This window comes from Callithrix jacchus, chromosome 8, assembly GCF_049354715.1.
Source record: "Callithrix jacchus isolate 240 chromosome 8, calJac240_pri, whole genome shotgun sequence".
Taxonomy (NCBI): domain Eukaryota; kingdom Metazoa; phylum Chordata; class Mammalia; order Primates; family Cebidae; genus Callithrix; species Callithrix jacchus.
In genome coordinates, this window is record NC_133509.1 from 67072642 (window position 1) to 67099447 (window position 26806).

General features: G+C 37.4%; 1 protein-coding gene across 5 annotated transcripts in view; it reads left to right on the plus strand.

The window, feature by feature from the left end:
• AKAP6 (A-kinase anchoring protein 6) overlaps positions 1–26806 on the plus strand; it is a 549073-nt gene that overhangs the window by 284185 nt on the left and 238082 nt on the right. For all 5 annotated transcript variants that reach the window (XM_035260318.3, XM_054239865.2, XM_035260317.3 and 2 more), the window contains 2 exons: positions 5782–5878; positions 7002–7165. In XM_035260318.3, the coding sequence (XP_035116209.2) occupies positions 5782–5878; positions 7002–7165 (261 nt within the window). The remainder of the gene's footprint in view (positions 1–5781; positions 5879–7001; positions 7166–26806) is intronic.

Sequence of the window (26806 nt, forward strand, 5' to 3'; positions counted from 1 at the left end):
TCCCAAGCTGCCTATGCTTAACTGCCTGGCTTAGAGAAGATAAAACTGAAGTATTCAAGGGTTGGAAAAGATTAAGTCCAAATGCCTGGATGATAAATAAGGAAATGGAAGCCCTGATGGGTTAAATGACTCATCCAAAAGCACACACTTGAGGTGAAAGGAAACCCAGTCACTGGCTTCTCAGTCTGGGCTTGCTCTTCCTCATGTCTCATACAGCAGCATATATGTTTTGGGGGGTCCTGGGTAGAAGCACAACAGCAAAGGAAGCCTGGCATCTTCCTTTCAGGAATTCAGAGGGCCTCAACAATAAAGGACACTTATCACCTGGAAATGTCACAAAGTACCGTCTATTACATACAATATTTGGAAAGTAGAGAAAACAAATTTTAAAATCCATCATGATTTTTTAGCCTCACTCGTTTCCTGGCACTGCTTTAATGCTTTATATTTATTATCTCTAATTCTCACTGTTTCATTGCTTTATATTCATGGTCTCTAATTCTTACAACAACCTAGGAGTTAGATAGTATTCTTTTCATTTTATATTTTAGGAAACTAAAGCACCTAGAACTCGTTCCATAAGATCAGACCATGGTAACTCCAAGTCTAACCCTGTACAAATTATGTTAACATTTGGTTGTGTTTCTTTGCAGTCTTTTTCTATGTACGGAGACTATTTACTTACATACATGTAATTTTATTGTAGATATAATTTTGAATCTTCATTTTTCTTTGTAAAATTTCCATATATTTTTCATGTGATTGTGTAGTCTTCATTTTGATGGCTATCTAATGTCTTATCAAAATTTAGAAGGTTCTTAAATGTTTACTCATATAGATCTTCCAATTCTTGGCATATATGGCATTTTAAAGATATATTTTGAAGACTAGTACATCTGCTCATCCTCTGTGCATGGCACTGTGGAGGGGAGAAGAGAAACAACATGGGGGATCATGGCTTTCTTTTCCCCAGGAGCCCCTCTGAGCATGGAGACTGGTTCTGGCAACAGCTCAGAGTGGAGCCTGGGCAGAGATGGCCTGAGGCAGATAGCAGGTGACTTTTCAGCCTTGGCTTTTCTGATTGAACACACATTCTTCCTCCTGCCCTTGTAAAAAGACAAGTTTTCATTTTCTTAGGGTAGTAAAAATCTTTTGTGTGAAGAAAAAGTGTCATCAAGTGTCTTATTCATCAGCATATATACCATCTCTTTAAAATGACAGTGGGAGTAAAAGTTCATCAGTTCAATATGTCTTTCACATTTGGAGACTCCTGACTAATAACCTCTGGTATTTATCATCAGAACAGCCAAAGAACTAAATTCTGGCACATGCTTCTCTCACGCACTGAGAAAAACTTAAAAAGACAGAAGATTTTCTCGATTTTTCCTTCTATTCATTTAGAAGGAAAAACATACCTTTTTTAATTAAAAAAAAATATGAGCATGCAGAAACATCTGGCCTGTATTACCACAGCAGCTTCCTAAATGGCTTCCTCGTCTCCAGTCTGCCCTTTTAAAATCATCACTATTTGCAACAGCTAGAAAGATTTCTAGATCACAGATTTGCACATGCCACTCTCCCATGTCACTGGCATATTCTTCCCTGACTCTCTCATGGTTCTTGGGGTCAAGTCCTGTGTAGCCATAGCTGCTGTCTCTCCTGCTTGCCCCCTGCACCAGCCACACTGAGCTGTTTGTGGCTCCCTGCTTCGTGTTGGAGTATGGGAATATCTTCAGACCCATGTACAAATAATTTCCTTCTCTACAAGCTCCCTGTTACACTCTGCTGAACCTGGATCCCAGCATGGGCTCCCACAACCCGTATCCAGTACTTATACAGAATATAACTCTCTATCTTGTTTGCATTTTATTTCATTATGTTTTAGAGGAAGAGTCCTGCTCTATTGCCCAGGCTGGAGTGCAGTGGTATGATCATAGCTCACTGCAACCTTGAACTCCTGGGCTCAAGCAGTCTTCCCACCTCAGTTTCCTGAGTAGCCAGGGCTATAGGTGTGTGCCACCGCACACAGCTAATTTAGCCTTGTTTTTGCTTGGCCAGCATGATACTTAAATAGGGCAAGGCATGTCACTGTTTAATTTGCTTAAGGCTCCACCACTCTATTATACACTAAACCCTAATTACATATTTGTTATATGCTGGGTCTTATAAAGCTACTTGTTTTCTTTTCTCCTTTACACAATAGAATATAAGCTCTTTGAGGACAAGGATTTTATATTTTAACTTTTGTATCTATAGGCTTGACAAAGACTGCTCAATAAATATTTACTTTATGAATTTATGCCTTATTAAAACAACAAAAACAACAACAACAAAAATTAGGCCAGAAAAGCCTCTAAACTCTTTTTGGCCTTTCTGCTTGTTCACAAATATCACAAGACTCATGGAACTCAGTGGACCTGGCAGAAACGAACAGTATTTCCATCAGGTGATTGAGTCTGTGTTCATGATTTGATACTGCAAGATTGAACCACTCTGAACATTTGAGCCTTTGAATGTGCTTATGATCTTTCCTACTTTTTCTTGTACAAGGATATCTCTTTCCATCAAGGCATGTGTTTCCTTGATTTTATGTACACATGACTATCAAACTGGGCTATTCAGAAATATGAGTGGAAAGGATTAGATGTATTATTTTATCTGCTTTGCAAGTCTGATCATGACCAAAGTACAGTCAGTGGAAATACTCAGATTTGGTCCTGCTAATAAGTAGTACATCCAGATATATACAAGCTGGTGATGCTAGTGGTTATAGTTATAGAAATGCCCATTGACGAATCTTTGATAATCCCGTGCTTGTTTCAGTCATTGGTTTTCTATTTCCTTAGTTATTTTCTTCTAGTCATTCAGCTACATGCTGCTTTAAAGATGCTAAAAAAAGATCAGGTGTCATCCAGGACCCAGATTACTCATATTTATGGAATTTCATATAATCAGTGCCCTGGGACCATTGTACCTGCCTACGGCAATGTTCCAGTCATAAATTTGTTCTCCAGAGAATGCTCTGCATTTTCAGGGAGTGCTATGGATATTGCAGAGGGACTGTACACTATAGGGCATTGCTGAAGAATGGAAGTATGTTCAAGTATCAAGTTTAAGGAGAGAACAGTAACAAAAAAATAAAACCCTTTCATCTAAGCTTCTTTCCCTTGGGAAAGGTGGGGGCAAAATGGAGAGAGCTTATTATAGAATCCTTTAGCAGCCAGAAATTTCATTGGCTATTTTGTTAATATGCCTGCTAGTCTGCCTTCTCAGAGGTTCATTGTGAATTCCTTAGTTGATATTATTAATGGTTAATGGGTGCACCTGAAAATCAAGCAATATTGTACCATTTGGGTAATAGTTATGTTAAATGGTTCTTTTCTACAGTATCAAGCTTATCAGATTATCTTTTTCGTAATAATGAATACCTCATCTTTTCCAATTTCCTAATCAAATGCTTCCATGTCATCTTGAAGCAGAGCCAGTTCCAGCTGCATCTATTCTGTACTCTTGGCTTCAATTATATCAAATTACTCAACCTACTTATAGTTCCTTAGATTCCCATTTGCTCTGAGACATAGGCCTCATGCACCTCTTTGGAAGCTCATGATTACCAGCTATTCAAAACAAGTCTATTGTAAGTAAACAGTGACTCAAAGAGAGCCCTAGGCTAAATGTACAGTTATGAGGAGATTTCTAGAATAAATTTCTTCCTAAATTTGTGGTCTTGGGTTGATCTTAGGTGTTATCTTTACCCTGTCTCTGCTTCCTAAAACACACATATATCTCATTCTGCGTGGTATTGCTCCAGAGTTGAGGATTTCTGTGGCAGTGGCAAAAAGTAAGTGTAGCCGTGTTTTGACTATAAAATAACAAACACTTAATTTTTCATAGGTAATACATAGTTTGGATTGATCAGAAGCATGAAGCTTCCCATACATTTCCATATTTTATTTTATTCAACCAAATACCTGTAACTAAAATAGGACAGTACAAGAAATGGTGAACAGCCTTGGGGAAACCTGATCTTGTCACTTTCTGTTATATTGGCTGCTGAAACTTTATTGTATCTTATGCCTCTAGTCAGATGAAGTGATTCATCATTCTGGAGTCATTTTTTAATAATGGCTTATAATTATAATAGCATATAATTCTTATCTTTATAATTCAAGGCTTCATCTGCACATCTCTCTCTCCTTCATTTCTAGGTTCTTTTGATCATTGTTTCAGTCTTCTGAGCTTTAAAAAGATCCATTTTCTCTGCTAAGAAAAGGAGAGTTTAGACTCATCACTGACCACCCAGGATGACTCAGGCTATACTGCTTTCTCCTAGTAACATGTTCAGTTGCCTGTTGGTGCCAGAGGCCATGCTTTATACTCCCCAAATCTCTGTTGCCCAGCACAGTGTATAGAATGGGCACAGTCCATGGTTTCTAAGTGAATTAAAAAAATGAATACATGATTTCACAATTTATGATTTATTTACCTCTTTAATCCAAAAGTATATTCTACCTGAAACTGTATCATTTCAAACTTCTATCAAATATTCTTCATACCAAGTACAGTGCAGTGCATACCTTCTCAATAAATGTTTAGTGAGAGCAAAACATATATATTTTGGAGAAGGAGAAGCCAAAATTTGGCCACGCAGTACTTCAAAGTCTATGTTTGTTCCAATTGGTCAAGTCAAGGAATGAATTTTCAACCCCCAAATTAACCACTGGTTCAATAGATTGGTTACTGTGATTATTTTCCACTAGACCTCCTGTGGTTGGAATGCCTTATGAGATTCCAGAGATGGAAAAAATCTTTGGAAAGCCATCTATGTTTCTTGAGATATTTAAATGGAAGCCTTCCTCTTCAGAGTGTTATTGATCAAGTTCATCAGATATCCACGAAAATTTCTATCGAACAACTTGTATGTGACACGAATTGGAGATAAATGTAAAACTGGAAATTTTTCAAATTACTTATGATTTGGTAGTCAAGGATAGTAATAAAGCAGCATATAGTATGAAAAATTTTAAAATAGAAGAAGACATAAGGAGCATCGAGGAGGGAGTGATTAATTCCACATAAAGCATTAGGGAAGGCATCCTGAAAGAAATGGCTCTGAGTTAGATTTCAACCATGATAAGAGTTTTTGTCTTTTGGATAACTATCATGAGTGAAAAATGCCCTGCTTGTGCTTGAGGTATTCATTTATAAATGAGTGTCATATTTTAGGGAAAAAACTTTTAAAAAGCAAAGATCTGAAAGACATTTAACTCCTCAGTGCAGCACCTGAATCTGCCAGTATATTCTTTGTTGTGCGATATCTGAGAGACAGAGTTGAACCAAACCCTACTGTATTAATGGATTTATATATGTGTACATAAGGGTAATATATTTTATGCTTCCAATTTTTTATGGTTTCATAAATAGTGCTTTCACTAACGTTTCTAAAAAACGAAGAAAAGAGCTCATATGTGCTAGTAGAAGTTCAGTATATTTTATAGAACACTGCTACTCTTGATGTAGCCTACGGGATGTGACTTTTCATAAAAACCTAATGAATTTCTAGATTTGTCAGCTGTTTCCAAACAGATGCACTTAGCTAATCTAATGGAAACATTTTGAGCCCAGATCCCAAATATCAATAGCTTTTAGTATTGCAAATTAGTTTGTCTATTGGGTAAATTGGTCTGTGTGGTTCTTGATAAAATGTAGCAAATAATTTTATATGGATGTTTTATGTATAACTGCCTTGCCAGGGTTTGATGCTCATATTTTTCCTTGCAGAGTTTTAAGTTGAATGTAGACAGTCATTGTGCTCTCAAGGAAGCTGTGGAGGAGGAAGGACACCAACTTCTTGAGCTTATTGCATCTCACAAAGCAGGTAAATCCTCCTGAAATATTGCAAGTCTTTATGTCTCCAGACTATTAAGAATGAAGAAGCATTGCTGTAAATTACTGCATATATTCACTTCCTTATGTATTATTAATATTTACATTATCAGATTGACCTTCAAGATTTATAAATGTTTCATATACTGAATACAATGCTGTGATACTTATAAGATGAAATACTGCCTCCAAATGGTCTGTTCATTTTATTTTGGACTTGCTGTTCGCCTGAGTTTCAGTTTAAATTACATTCTTGAAAACTTCACATTGACTTGCCTTTTGATGTAGGTGCTCTGGAAATAACATTAAGATAATGAATGAGAATTATGCATATAGTTATAATGCATACGCATTAGGGTACGTATAGATACCATTACAGATATAAGGCAAGCAGCCTAGATTATTTCCCTGCCACTTCATACACATGAATATTTTGCATGTTCTTTGCTGGTCTTTGTATTAGCAGAGTTATTGGCCTTCAACCAGTTCTTAGCCCAGTATCAATATATTTATAAGGAACAGATTATAAATAAAAAATAGTTTTGTCATTTAGTTATACTTATCCTGATAATGGAAGACCGTAAGACAGGATGACTTACAGTTTGGCTCTAGGTTTGAGCTTAGCACAGATAAATAGGAAAAAGATACTATTAATTGGATTTGCCAATGTTAAAGACTGCTGTCTTAATTCTGGCCTATTTACTGTATTTCTCACTGAATTGACTTTACCTATTTCCACATATATTTCTGATCATTATAAAGTCTCTCACAGATACACACAGAGTCTTTTATTTGGAATGTGAAGTGGTAATGTTATTAATTTTTATGCATTGTGATTTTTTGTTTCTCGTGTATTTTTTAAATCAATATACTGAGTCGAAATCAATTTCCAAGTTAGTCATCTATGTGGTTAACACATTTTTGCATCCTTATACTTAATTTCAAGAATTGCCTTTCTCTATTCTGAGTGACAAATGCTGATATGGCAGGTGTTGTTAATGGTCTTTTAAAAATATTTATATTGTTTAAAACAGCCATCTAATTTACTAAACAAAAATAATGAGTAAAGATTCATTCAGGTCCACAACTTCTGCTTTCCCCTTCTTTTGGAAAAGGACTGAAGGACATGCTGCGGATGATTGCAAGTCAATGGAAGGAGCTGCAGAGGCAAATCAAACGGCAACACAGCTGGATTCTCAGGGCTCTGGATACCATCAAAGCTGAGATACTGGCTACTGATGTGTCTGTGGAGGATGAGGAAGGGACTGGAAGCCCCAAGGTAAGTGGCTTGAAGTTTGCCTTATTTCCTCTTATTTCTGTCTTCTTTTGAACTAGGCACCACTGAAGTTTTCTTTCCAACCCTAAGGCTTTTCGTTTCTACTGGGTAAACTTTATCTATCTCTCTATATATAAACAAAATGAAATGGCTTAGTTTAAAACAATAAAGCCTTCAACTTTCAAGTTTTCCAGGAAGAGGTCTTTTTTTGAAAAGTGGCAGGGTAGGTGGGGGACTGTACTTTAGGGGTGAGAGAGAAAGGGGGACATAAAACATTTAGTAAACAAAACATAAAGCATCTTTAACATGAATAATCAGAATGGTTTTAAATTGTTTTGTTGCAACTATAAATCACTATAATCAGTGCAATCACTCAGCTCTGACATCCATTAGCCGCTTGGTTACAGCAAATTAACAAAGAAGAGAGAAAGTGATTCATTATCTCATTCCTGTTAATGACTATCAGATGCATTGCCTAATTAGGGGATGGTCATTGTAGTGGGAAGAAGGTCATATGCTTTGCTACAAATCTTTTTGCTCTGAGTGTAAGTTCTCCATAATGGTACATGCACCGAATACAACAAGTGCTTTAAAAATGAGTGTTGATGTGTTTTGGTTATTTGTTTTAGATGTACAAAATAACCCATAAAACATATGCAATTGAACTTTAAATGAGGCATATTTTAATACAAACTGGCACTGTTCTAAAGGTATCTTTGGACTCATAGTGTGCAATATAATCTTATTAATTTGATATTTTAATGTAATCACTCTTTTATGTCTGTTCCTATGTGAAAGTAAACACAGAAAACCAGTCTCATAATAAATTCAGAATAAAACATATTTTAACATGGGGGAAACAAACTTAAGAGTTCATGGATTTTATTCCTGGCTTGGACAAAGTAAGTAAATCATCATCAAATCACATTTATTCAGCATCCCTGTGGATTGGCATTGTGCTAAATGTATACAGAGAAAGTTAAACAAACGCTTTGGCCTCTTAGACCCACATTTTAAAATGCAGGCAGAGGAGAAATGCAACTAGCCCGGCAATGGTGAGACCCATGCAGCCAGTGAAAATCTCAGACAATTTATGGCTTTTGAATCTCAAACTATGCCTTTAACTTATTTGTTGGAAACAGAAGATAGAATGATGAGCTCAGTTTCACTTAAAGAACACTCCATGAAGAAGGTCACATTTCAGGAAATGCTTGGAGGAAGGAGGAGAGGTAGCTTGGCACACAAGCACATATTTTAGGAAGTGATGTAATGAAAGGTTCAAAGCTGGAACTAATAATATGGAATGGAGAGTACATTCAGCAGACTTCTCAGGGCAGACTTGGAGCTATTTTAAGGAGTAGGCTGTAGGGATAAGTTGACTGGGCTAATGTTATGGTGTGTGTGTGGAAGTGGGGAGAGAAAAGATGCTGAGAAATGACACAGTGAAAAACTTACTGTAGGAGGCAGAGGTAGGAGGATCACTTGTGGTCAGGAGTTGCAGACCAGCCTGGGCAACAAAGCAAGACACCATCTCTGCAAAAAGTAAAAAGATGAGCTGGCCATGGTGGCATGCACCTACACTCCTAGTTACTCAGGAGGCTCAGGCAGGAGGATTGCTTGAGCGCGGAATTCAAGGCTACAGTGAGCTAGGATCACACCATTGCATCCCAACCTGGGTAACAGACTCTGTCTCTAAAAAGCAAACAAATCAAAAATCTTTATTGTAGCTGTACTGTATGGTGACATTCGCCTGTAATCTGAGCTACTCTGGAGGCTGAGGTGGGAGAGTTACTTAAAAAAAGCTTCATTGTGTTTTATTTATTTAACAAGACTACACTGAGTGCCTATTATTTAAAAGCTATCCTGTATTGGCTACATTCTACATGCCAGATGCTATTCTATAGCACTTTTGTGTTATCTCATTTAATTACCACAACAAATTTTTAAAGTAATTCTCTTTTAATCCCTGATGGAGAAAATGGGGGCAAAGAGAGGTTAGGAAACTTCCTTAAGGTCACACAGCTTCTAAGTAGCAGAGCAGGGATTTGATTCTGAGCCCTTTGATCACAGAGCGTACTTAGTCTTTCACTGGCACTGCTTAGGGCCAAGTGTGAGACCAGGCATTAGAGATGAATGATTGACCTCAGAGCCTGTTTCATGAAGCTTGTGGTGAAGTTCGAGAAACAGACTTCAATAACGCATGCCTTTACAGATTGTGATGTACTATGAAAGAAAAGAAAAGGGAGTCACAAGAGGTTGGGCCAGGAGAAGTGATTTAGATCAGGGCATCAGGGAGGAATTGACATTCTGTGAACAGGTCAGTGTGGTTAGAAAAGGAGAAGTGTGCAAGGGAGGCTGGGTGCCCTGTTGTTGGAGGGGAGGCTTTTGGAGTAAGAAGAGAAATGACATTGTTGCATTGTACTATAAAAACCCCTTACTGGCTGTAATATGGGGCATGCATGGGTGGGGTGGGGTGAGAGGGGATAAGATGGGAATGTGCCAAAGTGGACTGCAGAAATGGCACAATGACTTAAATTAATGAAAGGGCCATGTTGAAAATGAGTACATTCACCAGGGCCACTTTGAAATCAGCTTATGGTTTAGGGAGGCACTGAGCTAGAATGAACTTGATAACCCAGCGAGGAGAAGGTATTATCAAAGGAGAAGCATTGTCAGCATTTCTTAACAAGAGGACTTACCTGCCCAGGTTCCTCCTCAGACCATAGCAGAACCTCATGGTTGGGGTCCCAGAATCTGCATTCCAATAAACTCTCAGAGAACTTCTGTAATAGGCACCTAGAAAACCCTTTTCCTGCAGGAATTACATGATCCTCACCCAACATGAATAAGAGAACGTCTGTTGCATTGTTACTCATAATAGTAAACAATTGGCATCAACTGAAAAGTTTAACATAGGAACTGTTTAATTAAATTATACTACATTTCATTCTGATGAAACGTTATGGTTGCATAGCCACAAAAAGTAATGATTTGGAAGAGAATTGGAAAAATTGGAGGATACCTATAATATGCAATTTCATATTTTTAAAATATATTGAATTTTCCAAACCTCTCACTGCACAAGAATTATTATAAGTTAAAAAATAAGAATACATTTAAAAACATAAGAATTAAAAAGTGATTTAAGAGGTAAAATAGGTGACATTAAACTAAGGGACTCGAGATGCGAATTTAAATATCAAGAAGCAAAATATATCTGGGTCTTTTTTTTTCTTTTTTTTTTTTGAGACTGAGTCTAACTCTGTCACCCAGGCTAGAGTGCAATGGTGCGATCTTGGCTCACTGCTATCTCTGCCTCCCAGGTTCAGTCAATTCTCCTGTTTAAGGCTCCTGAGTAGCTGGTACTACAGGCTCCTGCCAGCACGCCTGGCTAATTTTTTGTACTTTTAGTAGAGACAGGGTTTCACTGTGTTGGCAAGGCTGGTCTCACGCTCCTTACCTTGTGATCTGCCTACCTCAGCCTTCCAAAGTACTGGAATTACAGGTGTCAGGCACCACACCTGGCCATATATCTGGTTCGTAATGATTAGGGTGCCTTACTTCTCAAGAGAAAACCAAACAAAAACCCTCCACTTACATTATTCCAAAAGTGAAAATACTTTGAGTCACCTCAGTTTACGAAGAATAACATTCGTATTTTTCTTAATAGTATTTCTATTCCATAGCATTTTCATGTCACATTATATGCACAGCATAGTGCATCTAAAAGCAGCTACAATGAGAGGCTTTTGTAAGTATCTGCAGATGAAGTTGAGGGAGGCTCTGAGATTTTGAGATCCTGACATGACTGAGCCAGCAAAACTCCAGGACTCTACCTCCCAGCTAGTTATCTCTCTCTAGTCTTGGCTAGATTTCCTCTGGAAAAATGAACTCATCTATACTCAAGGATGAATGTGAAATCAATTTAAGAAAAGGAAAATATATTTCTTAATTTAAGCTTAAGAAACGGAAAAAAACAGAATGCTCATTCTATTTGTTTAGTGTTTATGAACTGCTTCTTTACTGTCTTACGCAAACACACATAATAGTAATAGAGAGGCTCAGATTCTGAGGCCAGACTCTTTGAGTTCAGTGATTGGCACCTACTAGCTGTGTGTCACTGGGACAATTATTTAACTTCCCTGTGCCTCCAATTTCTCATGTATAAAATAGAGATAATGATAATATCCACCTCAAAGGGCTGTAATACAGATTTAAAAGAATTGACATACCTAAAGTGCTTAGAAGAGTGCCCGGTACCTAGTAAATCCTAAGTAGGAGTAAATATACAAGGCTTCATTTTCTTATTAACAGTTCTGGGTATATGTGCTAGATGTGCAGGTTTATTACATAGGTAAACACATTCCATAGTGATTTGCTGAACCTATCAGCCCAGGTATTAAGCCCAGCATGCAATAGCTTTGTTTCTTGATGCTTTCCTCCCCTCGCCCCCACCATCCCTGCAGGCCCCAGGGTGTGTTATTTCCCTCCCTGTATCTATGTGTTCACATTGTTCACCTCCCACTTATAAGTGAGAACGTGCAGTGTTTGGTTTTCTGTTCCCTTGTTAGTTTGCTGAGGATAATGGTCAAGCCTTTGTTTTCTAGGGACAAAGAAATAATTATCATAAATAAATTAAAAGTAATAAATAAATGTAATCTGATACATACTCTGATAGTGATAGGAACAAAGTGCTGTGACTACACTGAGAACGAAATAACTATCCCTACCTGGGGCTATCAAGGAACAATTTACAGGGAGGCTTTCATGCTTTAAATGAAAGGTAGACAGGATTTTTGCCAAGGCGAAAATAATGGGCAGAGAGAATAGCATATGGAAAGATGGAGAGGTGTAGAAACTATGGTATGGCTGGAACCTGGGATGCTGTTGCAGATGCTGAGTAGGCCAGCCTTCCACAGTCTGCACCAAGGCACAATAATGTGACCAAAAAATCATCCTTAATAATTAGTGGTTTGACAATAATTCTTCCTATGTCTCAATTAATATAATCCAAGTCAGAGTGAGGTCTCTATACAGAATAAACCTCAACACACTGTTTAAGCTGACATTTTATTGCCATATTATAGTAAATACAGCAAGCTTAAATAGTTTACCCTGAAGTTCTCCACTACTAGAAGCTGGATTTGGCTTCTTAGCCATTATGTCAGTCCTCTTTCCATGATGTGACCTTGCACAGGTCATGTACAAATTGTGCCATGAAATGCATCTCCAAGCACAGCAGTTATGATCATCTATTTCATCTTAGACCTAAAGAGGAACTAAAATTAAAACATGATAAAAAATAACTCCAGAATTCATCTTAGGTTTACTTCAGAAGCTGCTGGGAACTTGAGAAGCATAATAGAAAATCTAAGGAATATATCTAGTGGGTATTTTTCTTTTTTGCCTTGTTTGAGAGACTGCAGAAAAGGACTTGGTTTTTAGAAATCTTGTAAAGAAGGAGGGTAGGAGGAAATTCAAAGACTCTGAGAAACTTCTCCCCTAGGACTCGGCAGCATACCTTATTTGTTGTATTTCATTTTTTAAAGAAGTGTTTTCCCAGGACTGTGAGATCTTTCATACATGGAGATAGAGAATAGAATTCACCAGTTCTAGAAATAGAGCTTCAGCACTCACATCTAAGAATTGGAAAGATGCTTATAATTATAATTTTTGCTTTAAGATAGATTGGTAAAAGTTTATCAACTTAGATTAGGCTTTCAGTATGTTCAATTTTTAATGGTATATAGCTGGAGAGATTTCAAAACATAGTGAATAATACCTAACAAAAGCTACATTCTTTTTTTGGCCTTTCAAGGCAAAAAACAAAAATTCTGAAAGCAAGAAAGCATCTTTAAATTTTGTACATTGCCTCCTTTAAAATGTTCTTATCCTCTCTTCCTTTACTTTTCACTTATAAAGCATCATTACATGTGTCTTAGAATGGAGACCAGGATTTCCCCCTATGACTTATCCAACTTTGCATCACTGAAAGCACAGAACAACAGTTCCTTCACCCTTTTTAAAGAAACAGATAAGCTTCCAGAATGAAGAATATTTGAAGAGTTTATTGTAAATTCAGAAAACTTTACAGCTACTACAAGGGTGACCTAGCCTGAGTCCCAATCAACACCTTCATTTCTTTAGTGAAAGGAGACAGAGAGTTAGCTACTTTGAACTCTAGGATTGTGCTCATTTTATCTGCCTTCTTTGAGTTCTTAGATTGAAGTCATCTTCCTTTGGAAATGGATATCAGACTATGAAGGTCATCAATGTTATCTGTTCAACAATAATAGAAGAGTAAACTTAAGGATATCCTTATATATGTTTGCTCAGCCCTACGAATGAAAGTGTTAGATATTGGCTGAGAATATACCTTTGACTTGCGAGCAATACACCCAATTGACCTTTCTTTAGATGTCAAGAGAGGCAAGTTCAGTATTAGCACGTGTTTTTGTTTGTTTGTTTACCACATGCCCAAGTCTTAATCCAGTGTCTATGCTAATGAATTATGGGTGGCTTTCTTTAACTGAAGGGATGTGAAGGAGTCAATCTGGGGAGCTTCTTGGCAAGATGTTTTCTCTGTATTTTATGGTATCTCTTGGGTAATAGCACAACTGGATAATATTTTCTTAGAATAGAACTAGATCCTGATTCTTCCACAGCATTGGTGAGACAAAGTATTGTCTCTACATCCTTCTCTTTTCTGGCTCAGATGCTTTTGTAGTTAGCATGTTCTTTAAGATCTTCAGAAACAGCGTTAATGTAATCAATGAGAATTGCATTTATGTGTCGTCAGTCCTCTATATACTGATGCACACATTAATAAAAACTGCTTGAGATACTTTGCTGTCTTCCTCATGCAAAAAAAGAATATAGGTATACGTTATCGAAAGGAACCAGAAATGATCTAGTAAGATTAAATTGTACCTAAAGTAGTAGAAAGAAAAACAATAGGCAAAGGCCTGGCCATTATTTATTGAGTGCTGACAGAGAACTCTGCCCAGTGCTAGGCCAGACATGAGAGAAGACATGCTTTTCTGCTTAGTGGTCTGATCATTTCAGTGTAAGCACATAGTGCAACATCTTGTCTAATGTACTTTGGGCTATCTTAGATCTGGAATAATAGATTACCTAAGATTCAGATCATCTTAATTAGGATGTTGGCAGATTGAAATGGAATGGGCTTCTTGATGCAAGCAAATGAGAATAAATGCATTACCAATTCTACCCCTTCTGTGTAAAAATCTTTCTAAAAGCCAGTATCCTATCTGGTGCCTTTCCCACTGAACTATATAACATAGTCCTGATTTGCAGTATCTAGGGAGAATTCTTTCTTATCTGTGGATTTTTCAATAGCCCCCTTTTTTTTTGTTATCAGAAGGGCAACTTTTCTTCAAAAGTAGTTTTTGAAAGACAGAAACAAAAGTCAGTTACTTCTTTGAAGATCAGTGTGGTTACCAAGTTTGTGACAGAATCCAATAAAAAATAGTTACTCAAATCTCCTTGAAGCACTTACATTTGCATATTGTAAGATGTATGGGTAGATCTAAGGTGAGGAATTTTTTTTTAATTGCATTTTACGTTTTCGGGTACACGTGAAGAACATGCAAGATAGTTTCATAGGTACACACGTGGCAGTGTGATTTGCTGCCTTCCTCCCCTTCACCTATATCTGGCATTTCTCCCCATGCTCTATCTCTCCCCAACTCCCCACCCCCCACTGTCCCTGCCCTATTCCCCCCAACAGACCCCAGTGTGTAGTGCTCCCTAGTGAGGAATTTTTAATAGTCTGCCGCTCTATTGAGATGACTAAAAAAATGATTGGAAAAAATAAAAATGTTCACTATGTCAAAAGACAGCGAATGGTTACCCTTTCATGGTCCGTATGGTATATAAGAACATAGGTTATTTTGTTTTTCAGCTATACTTCCATTGCTGGTGGGCTTGAGGATAGAAACATTTGGCTCAGCAAGCATCTGGAAGTAAAATTCTTTGGTGTCTCTAATCAACACGGAAATGTCATTGATGGGAATAGGTTGTTTACTTTTTTCCTATTTAGTCCAAGAACGCCTAATTTCTGAATCTGCAATACCTAAAATTGCAAAGATACTTGGTATTGTTTACAAACTTACAGTCTGTGGAAAGCAGCCATCTTTTATTGACAGATCTCACATTTTGTACCTCAGCCTGATCTGTTTTAAAGATAATACATAGTAAACACATTAGAAGCACTTTGTGCTATACAGTGGAGGTCAAACATTTTTAAAATCTATTAATATAAGTATTTAAGCACAAAAAGGAATGCAAGATACAGAATTGCTTCTAAAAAAAACTTTAAAATTAATAAGTAAATTCTTTGAAAGTGAGAAACAATTACCTCAGTGTGTGACTTACACTTTTTCCTGGAACGTGTTGTTTCTGGCAGGGGAGCAGGCTGAGCTGGGGAGATCCCTGCCTGCTAAAGGGATTACTCCTCTGGCTTTTGTGTTTATTGAGTCGCCTAGGACTTCTTATTAAATGGCAGCTTTCAACTGTATACACACCTGCACTCAGCACCCTAAATACTTAAAATGCTTGCTTAACTTTTCTCACACCCAGAGTATCTCTCCCATCTAGTGTATTCAAATGGCATTGAGTTGTCTGCATTTTGCTTGTTCTTTCTCTTTGAAATTCAGTTGGAATATAGCCATGTTTGTGGTTGTGATGCTGCCAGAGACAGAGTGTTTTTTAAGGTACTGCACTGCTCTTTGCCACCAGTACTCAGAGAACAGTCCCAGTCTTAGCTCCCACTGTGCCTAAATGAAGGTTTACGTTTCTCAGGAAACATTAACTAGATTGGAGGTCCTGCTGGGCTAGAGCTCAGGGACCATCTCACTGCAGGTTCCAGGCCATTTTGCATTGGGTTGGGGCAGTGGCTTCTCATCATTATACTCAGTTGGCCTGCAGAGGCCAACGCTTGTTTTGCATTGTCTCCTCCAGAGCTTAGCAAGCTTGTGGACCTCACTGAGTGAGAAGAGGGAGAGGGAAAAAAGGAAGCCTACATCAAGAGACTAAGACAAAAGAAAAGAGACTGGAAAGAAGAGAGAGAAGGAACAGAGGAGAAAGTTAAAAGAAGGAAACATGTATTCAGTGAAATGTACTAGAAGCTAAAAAACATTTCCTCAGCTGTCTTTAGAGGCATTGGTTCCACAGGTTGCCCAAGTCTGTTTCGTAGGCCTTCATGTGTTCATGAGGTCTATCTCTGAAACACACATGCACGCACGCACGCACACACACATGCACTCATTCCTTTCTCAGTCTCTGGATGTCAAAACCAGAAAAACTTCCTTTACTTTCCTCATCGTAGATATTATTGTGTAACCATTGTGTGTGTTTATATAACATGTTCTATTAATGGGGTTATCACTCACAATGGGCTTACTATGGTTTAGGTTTATGTGAAGCCTTTTACCTAGATTTTCTCATTCATTCTTCCCAACAATGCCAGAAGTCCTAGCTCCTATTATTATTTTCCCTTTGCTGACAAAACAAGCTTAGGTTCCAAATGCATTAGATAATCATTAAGACAGTCTTCTTAGACACCTTCCATAACAAGGGAAGGAACAAACTTCTTAGCCCATCATTTGATTTTAGCTGCTTAGTCAAGATTTGTGTCAGTGTTTTATTTCTTAGTTCTTCTAGTTTACCCACCCTTTTCTAAATACGTGTTTCCTGTTCTTTGTTCTTTACTCTTGCTCATGGCTTTTATTATTCTCTCCATCTATACTGCTTTTATTCATCCTTAGAATTAGTAAATATTTAAAATGTAACTACAGTGTCATGATGTAGCTCTGGACAGAACACTGAACATCTCCTTGCTCACTGCCTAGCATAGAGACAGATGGGCACAAATGTAGTTCACAATTCTGGCAGACCGTGTGATAAATACAGGAGACACAGAAACTGGGGAAGGAAACATTTCAATCTCATGAGCTCTGTGAAGGCCTAAGAGAAGATGAATTTTGTGGAGGTCTCTAATATTCAATAGGAAGGTGGTGGAGGGAGAGCATTCCCAACATAGGAAATAGCATGGTCAAAAGTATGGAAAAGGGAAAATATGAGGGACATAGAAAGCGAACAGTGAATAGTTTGGCTTTTTTGAGCATACAACATCCTCGTGTTTATGGCAAAGATAAGGACTTAGTGAAAGATAGATCCTGAAAAAGTTTGACTTATATATTAGACAACTTTGGATATCAGGCTGAAGATTTATGTTTTACTAGTGTGCCCTGAATGTTTATCATGATTGAATTTGGACATAGAAAACAGATAGCAAAGTAGGATGAAAGAGGAAGGACTAAAAGTCAAGATAATGAATTAGGAAACTATTATCATAACTTAAGTCAGGCCGAGGCAAAGCAGTGGCTGTGACAATATAAAGAAAAAAGTAAGAGCAATAGTCTGGAAGAAGAAATAATAGGATTTGGTATCTAGGGGATGGAGCCTGAGGGAAGAGTTAACAATGACTTAAAGGAATTGAGCATGAGCAGTTAGGAGAATGGCATTACCATTAACTGAGGTTGGACACATTTTGATAAGGAACAGCTTTGAAAGGGAAGATAATTAACTCTGTTTAGTACAGTGACCTTGATGCACAATTAATAAGAATATCTAGGTGTGTAACCTGGGCATAGATATTTTTGTAACCTCCCCAGGTGATTCTAAAGTACAGGAAGGCTTGAGAACAAAGATTTAGAAGAAGGAGAAACCTGAAAATCAACTATGTGTTCTTGTGTAACAGTCGGAGGAGAGGTCAGTGTTAAGGATTTGGTAGTCCAAATAGAATAATAGCTGTAACCTTGGAAGTTGATTTTAACAAGAGACTATTGTGTGAGAATAAAGTAGATGTGCAATAGAACTTTAAGGAAAGCCTAGGGTACCTGAGAGACAGGGTACCCTACTGAAACTGGGGGAATTAAGTGAGAATCTGCATCCTCAGGAGTGAAACTTTCAGTCCCTGCTGCCCAGAATGCTGGCAGCCAGGGAATAGTATTATAGCAGGTCAAAGGAACGTTCCATGGAGCAAGAGTGAACTTTGCATGTTTATAGACTAACGACTAGGACTAGTGAAAAAGGGAAACTTGAAGAAAATAATTTCAAGGACAAGAAAGAAGTTGAGTAGTTATTGGTACAATGATTCAGATGAGGAGAGGAAGTGAATCAGTGAAGCTGTGATTTTCAGGAAAGGAGGATACATCTTCTGAGATAGGAGAGAAAGAGGGAAGGAAGCCAAACAATTTAGAAGACAAACTCAGTAAGATTAGTCAGTGGAGCAATTATTTGAGTAGAGGGAGGGTTGAAGCTGAGGAGGGCCTAGAGAACAGAGTACAAGTCAAATCCTATTCTCTTAAAAGAGATTTCCTAAAATTTTCCAGTCCTGTGTGATCACTGTGCCCTCTAAACTTTTCATTTACTGTTTGTAACACACCTTTGGTCATTAATCTCACACAGCCATGTGAAACATAATTTTCATTGTTGTTCTGAACTTCTGTTTATATCTTTCATAATTAACTTTTCGGGTGATTACCATCTATCATGACCGCAAACTCCTTGGGCAGCAACTACATCCTAAGCTTTGTTTTATTCACTTTACACATTATTTGAGCTTTAAAATGTATTTTAGTGAATTTTGTTTGATTATAATAATATCATGTTTAGTTATTCTTTTTAAAGCTAAAGACAGAACCCTACTTTATCTTCTCATCTTTCATGATACTTTATCTTAGCTGCGTAAATAATGACATAATCCCATCTTAGCATCTGTTCTTCCTTTCTACCCTTCTCTCTCATTTCCTTTGCCACTTGTTTTGTCTTGTAAATAAAACAATCTTTAAATCAACATTTAGCAGAGCCATTTCACCTGTTTTTTTTTCCAAACAACTGGGTATTTATAACTGAAAAATGTGATTTTATTCTAGTGAGTTTATTATTATATTCATACTTCCTTGAGGCAAGTCTAGTTGGTTAATTATGTTAATAAATTGCTAGATTTTTTAAATTCTTTGTTTAAACAGCCTTGCTTAAAGGCTATACTGTGAGTTGCTTCTTTGAAAAACACTAAAACCATCTAATGTGACTTGGTAACTGACCAGCACACTGGTTGATGAAATTTGTAGCCTTTGCTCCAGAGCTCTCTAACAAGATTAGGTGAGGTTGAACTTGAGAAGGCAAAGGTCTCTAAATTGACATAAATTCAAAGGGCAGAACTAGATCATACCACTATTTGAATCTCTAACAAAGTCTAATTTCTGATATATTATATTTGGTCCATTGTAATTTGTGTACATACACATCCTTCTAGTAAATGATGAATGAAGTTTAGCTAATATAATACAGTTTATACACTTCTAGACCTTTGTTGGAAATACAGGGTTGGGGAGCTCCCTTCTCTGTAAAATGACCTGGACTGCTTTTATGGAACACAGTCTCTCATTTATACTAGACACAAACACAAACACTCGGGCGTTTTTCCAAACCAACTTGGTTGAATTTATTTCCCTGCTGTCTTTCAATTGATATGTCTTCTATGTATTCAAGCTATCATTAGATAGATGGGGGGCAAATACGGAATTTCACTGGATAGTTGCATCTGGCTAAAACCTTTCATTTTTAAGGGAATTAGACAATTCATTTCTAATGGGAATTTTTGGTCCAGTTATGAGACTAGAAAAGGATTAGTTAAGCTTCATCAACGTGTTTGAACTTACAGTGGTTGTCTGAACTTTCTGAAGGTTATTCATAACTTGAGGGACTATGCATTTTGAACTATGAAGAATTTTAGAAACTTTTCTGTCTCAGTTCTTTTCTTCTTTTCTGCTGCTCATCCCCAAAGCTTTCATTTCTTTTCTAGCTGAAAGTAAACTAATAATAGTATGATATAAACTTGTAATTCTGATGCTAAGCAGGCTCAATAGCATCAGTGATAATGACTGTTGTAGGGTAATGCTAACCTGCTGCCTGTGTTGGAATTTTCCTCATTCCTTCAGATTTTGGAGGTTCTGTTACCTGGCCTGTTGTACAGTTAGCAAGTCCCTTTACACTGAGTCTCTTTTTTGATCACATGTTGTTCTTTACAAACTCTTCTGAGAGCTGTATATATATGTTTAAAGTGGCAACTTTCTGGGCCCCAATACCCATCTTTGTTAATGAAGTTCTTGTGACACATGTTTTTTTCTCTCAAGTCAATTAGCCTAAAATGACTGCACAGAAAACAAAATGTATTTTTCAAAATTGTCATCCAATAGTGCTGCTACTAATTTTTGTTGAATTTAGAGTAAAATCATCTCATATCCTAGTGAGAACTTTTTAACTATTACTATTCATCAGTAATTGAAAATTTCTCCTCATTTCTGGTTGAAGGCTAAGAATTATTAACTGTATAATACAGGACAAAGAGAACAGTAATGGGAACAAAGATATCACTGAATAAAAATAAGTTTGATATTCCAAGTATTTTTATTTCTGAATTTTTTTCAATTGTGTGGTGGTTTTCAGTTGTAGTCCTGCTTCAGACCTTTGGCAAATGGCATCTTTTATCATTATCTATGGATACTTTTGGTTTCAGATGTACACAAAAAAACTTAACAACTATTCTCCATTGGCTAATACACAAAAGGGAAATCAGGTAAAAGAGTTTGAAGGTGAAATCTCTGGAAATCCTGCATTTTAAGCAGACTTTTTCTCATAACTGTCTTCTGTCAATGAATGTCTTGAAATGAAAGCTCCTGTTTTGTGTACTTTTCCAAGGCAATCAATAGTTGTTTCTTTTCATAAGTGGTAACATTTGATATTAGGAAGTATAGATACACTTCTCCCTGTAAAAGGAGAATGTGTTGGGGAATGTTACACTAATGATACACTCAGCAATAGCAGTAACAAATAGTGTTTATTAAGCTTAATTTAGCAGGTATTGTGGAATGCCTAACCAATAGCCATTTTGCTCCTTTTTCCTAACAGCACCACCTGTTTTGTCCACACACCTACCTTCTTTCATGGTGTGTGGTTCAGGTGAAGTGGACCCTATTCTCCAGCCCAGTCAGTAGATCACAGTTAGTCCATCAGGCAACCAACCGTGAGGGCTCCCTTTGCACAGCTAACTGATGCATTTCTGGCCGTTGGATATGAAGAGACTCTATGGGGCTTTTGGAAAGGTTTTCTTTCTCACAGAAATTAAACAAGGCCAGGTGCTGTGGCCTTGATAACATGACTGAAATCTCAGCATTTTGGGAGGCCGAGGTGGACAGATCATGAGGTCACGAGATTGAGACCATCCTGACCAATATGGGGAAACCCCGTCTCTACCAAAAATACAAAAATTAGGTGGGCATGGTGGTGGGCACCTGTTGTCCCAGCTATTCTGGAGGCTGAGGCAGGAGAATTGCTTGAACCTGAGAAGCAGCAATTGCAGTGAGCTGAGATCGTGCCATTGGACTCCAGCCTGGCGACAGAGCAAGACTCAGTCCCCCCACACCCCACCACCACCAAAAACAGAGATACACAAGAAGAAAGGGTTCCCTTTCAGGCTCTGGATGTTTTCACAAGGACAAGAAGCTGAGGTGCTATAGCCATTTTGTCTCTATAAATGGAGCAAAGTTGAGGATAATGTTTAATATGCCAAGGATGGCAGAGGGGAAAGATGGGTTCTTCATATCATTGAACAACTGAATGAACCAACTTTTGAGGTGTTTGACCTTCAGCACTGTTTTATTTTATTTTTATTATTATTATACCTTAAGTTCTAGGGCACATGTGCAGAATGTGCAGGTTTGTTACATAGGTATATACGTGCCATGGTGTTTTGCTGCATCTATCACCCCGTCATCTACATTAGGTATTTCTCCTAATGCTATCCCTCCCCTATTTTCCCACCCTGCTATCCCTCCCCTAGTCCCCGACTCCCTGACAGGCCTGGATGTGCGATGTTCTCCTCCCTGTGTCCATGTGTTCTCATTGTTCAACACCCACTTATGAGTGAGAACATGCAGTGTTTGGTTTTCTGATCTTGTGTCAGTTTGCTGAGAATGATGGTTTCCAGCTTTATCCCTGTCCCTGCAAAGGACATGAACTCATCCTTTTTAATGGCTGCATAGTATTCCATGGTGTATATGTGCCACATTTTCTTTATCCAGTCTATACTTGATGGGCATTTGGGTTGGTTCTAAGTCTCCCTGAACAGTGCTGTGATAAACAGGAGTGCACATGTGTCTTTATAGTAGAATGATTTATAATCCTTTGGGTATGTACCCAGCAGTGAGATTGCTGGGTCAAATGGTATATCTATTTCTAGATCCTTGAGGATCACCACACTGTCTTCCACAATGGTTGAACTAATTTACACTCCAACCAACAGTGTAAAAGTGTTCCTATTTCTTCACATTCTCTCCAGCATCTTTTGTCTCTTGATTTTTTAATGATCACCATTCTAACTGGCATGAGGTGATATCTCAATGTAGTTTTGATTTGCATTTCTCTAATAACCAGTGATGATGAGCTTTCTTTCATGTTGTTGGCCACATAAATGTCTTTTTTTGAGAAGTGTCTGTTCATATACTTTGCCTACTTTTTGATGTGGTTTTTTGTTTTTTTTCATGTAAATTTGTTTAAGTTCTTTGTAGACTCTGGATATTAGCCCTTTGTCAGATGAGTAGATTGCAGATTTTTCCCCCATTCTGTTTGTTGCCAGTTCACTCTAGTTTCTTCTTTTCTTTTCTTTTTTTTTTTTTTTTTTTTTTTTTTTTTTTTTTAGCTCTCCTTTAGTTGGAGTTGGAATTTTCTGTTATTAGGGACCAAAACAAATTCTGTCTTAATGAAATATCGTAGTCTGTTGAGTATTATATAATTTGAATATTTCTCTACCTATTGAATATTGAATCTCACAATACTTTTTTTTTAAGATTTTCCCCCAAAGCTAAACCATTACTTTTTAACCTCTTCTCAACTTATTGCTACATGGTGACTTTGTTCACACTTACATCATGAAAATTATTCTCAGCAGTGTTCGCTCATGACTTCTTGGCTACCAAATCAGTTTCTGAGCCTCAAATTCTTTTCTACAAATCATTGATTGGTGGCTTTCAATTAAAAATGATTAGCCAATTATTAAAAAGCCAAAAAATAAGAGATGCTAGCAAGATTGCAGATAAAAAGGAACACTTATACACTCTTGGTGGGAGTGTAAATTAGCTTGACCATTGTGGAAAGCAGTGTGGGGATTCTTCAATGAGATAAAAATAGAACTGCCATTCAACCCAGCAATCCCATTACTGGGTGTATATCCAAAGGAATATAAATTATTCTATCATAAAGACACATGCACATATATATTCATTGCAGCACTATTCACAATGGCAAAGACATGGAATCAACCTAAACACCCATTAATGGTGGACTGGATAAAGAAACTGTGGCACATATGCACCATGGAATACTATGCAACCATAAAAAGGGATGAGTTCATGTCCTTTGTAGAGACATCGATAAAGCTGAAAACCATCATTCTCAGAAAACTGACATAAGAACAGAAAACCAAACCTGCATGTTCTCACTCATGAGTGGGTGTCGAACAGTGAGAACACATGGACACATAGAGGGGAGCAAGAGACACTGGGGCCTTTAGGAGGATGGAGGAGTGGAGGAGGGAAAGGTTTAGGAAAATAACTAATGGGGTACAAGGCTTAACACCTGGGTGGTAAAATAATTTGTACAACAAACCCCAATAACACAGATTTACCTATATAACAAACCGGCACATGTACCACTGAACTTAAAAAAAAAAAAAAAAAAAAACATATTGAAAAGAAAAAAAAAACAGAGTGGAATTTTTCAGTTAACTCAGAACCTGGGGTTTTGCCCTTTGCTTACTGTCCTGCAGGACTTTTCTAGCACTCCTTGTCCCTGAGCTCTGCAAAGCTCACAGGTACCACAGGGCATAGTCCTAAAACTAACCCCCGAATTTGACCTTATGTTGGTGCCTCTCCTGCCTCTTCTCCATTTGCACTGTATATGCCTGTCCTACTGAAATCTTCAGTGGCTTTGCCTACCTAAATAGTTCCTTCCTTTCTAGCCTTGCTCCTCTGACACTCCCTTTTCTTCCTTTGCTATAGCCACATGAGGCTACCTCTAGTCTCTAAAACTTCCCAGTTTCTGTTTTTGCTGTGGTCTTCTTATTCAGCTCCCTATCTTTGTTCATTTCTACCTGTTTAATCCTCCCCATTATCCTGGTTTATCTCAGTGGTCTGTCTGCCACCCAGTACCCATCTATACCAAAATGACTCTCAATTTTATCAATTCCCATAGCATTTGTACCTTATTTATAGCACTTAGCACATTCTGTCTTTGAATTTTGTGTTAAAGATATTCCTCAAGCTGCATGCTTCTTAGGGTGGGTAACCATTTCCTGTTCATTGTTCTACACACTGCAGTGCTCAGCACAATGTATCCCTCAGAGACTGTTCTTGAACAAAATGCTTGTTGAATGATAAAAAATTTGTAACACAAATAAAAACCCTTAAATTATGTGTGTTCTTTAGATTGTTTTGTTATATTTTGAGACAGGGTCTTGCCCTGTCACATGGGCTATAGTGCAGTGATGCAATCTCAACTCACTTTAACCTCTGCCTCCCAGGTTTGAGTGATTCTTGTGCCTTAGCCTACCAAGTAGCTGGAACTATAGGTGTGTGACACCATGCCCAGCTATTTTTTTTTTGTATTTTTTGTAGAGACAGGATTTTGCCCTGTTGGCCAGGCTGAACTCAAACTCCTAGTCTCAAGTGATCTGCCTGCTTCAGCCTCCCGAAGTGCTAAAATTACAGGTGTGAGACACCGCATCCAACCCTTCAGGTCATTTTTTTTTTTTTTTTAGTTCTTTAAGTGTTTGTATCATTTTTGTAAATTGATTTATACTTTTTGAAATTATGCAGGATTCAACTGATTTAAACTTCATTGATATGATGGAATCTAGAACAAGTAAAACAGAGATGAAATTACTTTTTAGTGCAAAATATTTTATATCTTTGCATTTCACAGCTTAAAAAAGAAAAACAAAGCAGTCTACTATGTCCATACTTGGACAGTTTATTTTTACCTTTTTCTACCGTTAAAAAAATTCAATAGCTTTAGGGGTACAAGCGGTTTGCATTTACATGGATGAATTATGTAATGGTGAAACCTGAGATTCAGTGCACCTGTCACCAGAGTAGTATACATTGTACCCGAAATGTAATTCTTTCATCCCTCTCCTTTCCTCTACCCTCCCTGCTTCTGAGTCACCAGTGTTCATTATGCCACTCTATATGCCTTTTTATACCCATAGCCTGGCTCTCACTTGTAAGTGAGAACAGAGGTATTTGGTTTTCCATTACTTCACTTGGGATAATAGCCTCCATTTCCATTCAAGTTGGTACAAAGGACATTAATTTTTTCATTTTTATAGCTGAGTAGTATTCCATGGTGTATACATGTCACATTTTCTTTATCCACTCATTGGTTGATGGGTACTTGGCTGGTTCCATATCTTTGCAATTGTGAATTGTGCTGTGATAAACATATTCATGCAGCTGTCTATTTAGTATACTTACTTCGTTTTGTTTGAGTAGATACCCAGTAGTGGGATTGCTGGATCGAATGATAGATCTACTTTTAGTTCTTTGATAAATCTCCATGCTGTTTTCCAAGGGATTGTACTAAATTATATTCTCACCAGCTGTGTTAACAAGTGTTTCTTTTTCATCACATCCACACCAACATTTATTGTTTTTTTGACTTTTTAAATAATGGCCATTCTGGTTTGGGTAAGGTGGTCTTAATTTGCATTTCCCTGATGATCAGTGATTTTCAGCATTTTTTCATGTTTCTTGGCCATTTGTACATTTTCTTTTGAGACATGCCTATTCATATCATTTGCCTACTTTTAAATGGGATTTTTTTTCATTGCTGATTTGTGTTCCTCATAGATCCTAGACACTAGTCTTTTGTCAGATGCATAGTTTGCAAACATTTTCTCCTATTCTGTGGGTTGTCTGTTTACTCTGATGATTTATTTTGCTCTGCTGGAGCTTTTTAGTTTAATTAGGTTCCATTTATTTATTTTTATTTTTGTTGTGTTTGCTTTTGGGATCCTAGTCATGCATTCTTTGCCCAAGCCAACATCCAGAAGAGTTTTTCTTAGGTTTTCTTCTAGAATTTGTATGGCTTCAGGTCTTATATTTAAGTCTTTAATCCATCTTCAATTGAGTTTTGTATATGGTGAAAGATAAGGATCCAGTTTCATTCTTCTACATTGGCTATACAGTTTTCCCAGCACCAATAGTGTGTTCTTTCTCCAATTTATGTTTTTGAATGCTTTGTTGACAATCAGTTGATTGTAAGTATTTGCCTTTATTTCTGGATTCTCTATTCTATTCCATTGGTCTATGTATATGCTTTTATACCAGTACCATGCTATTTTGTTTACTATAGCCTTGCAGTATAATTTGAAGTCACATAACATGATGCCTCCAGATTTGTTCTTTTTGCATAGGATTGTTGTGTCTATCTGGGCTCTTTGGTTCCTATGAATTTTAGGATTTTTTTTTCTGATTCTGTGAAAAATGATGTTGATATTTG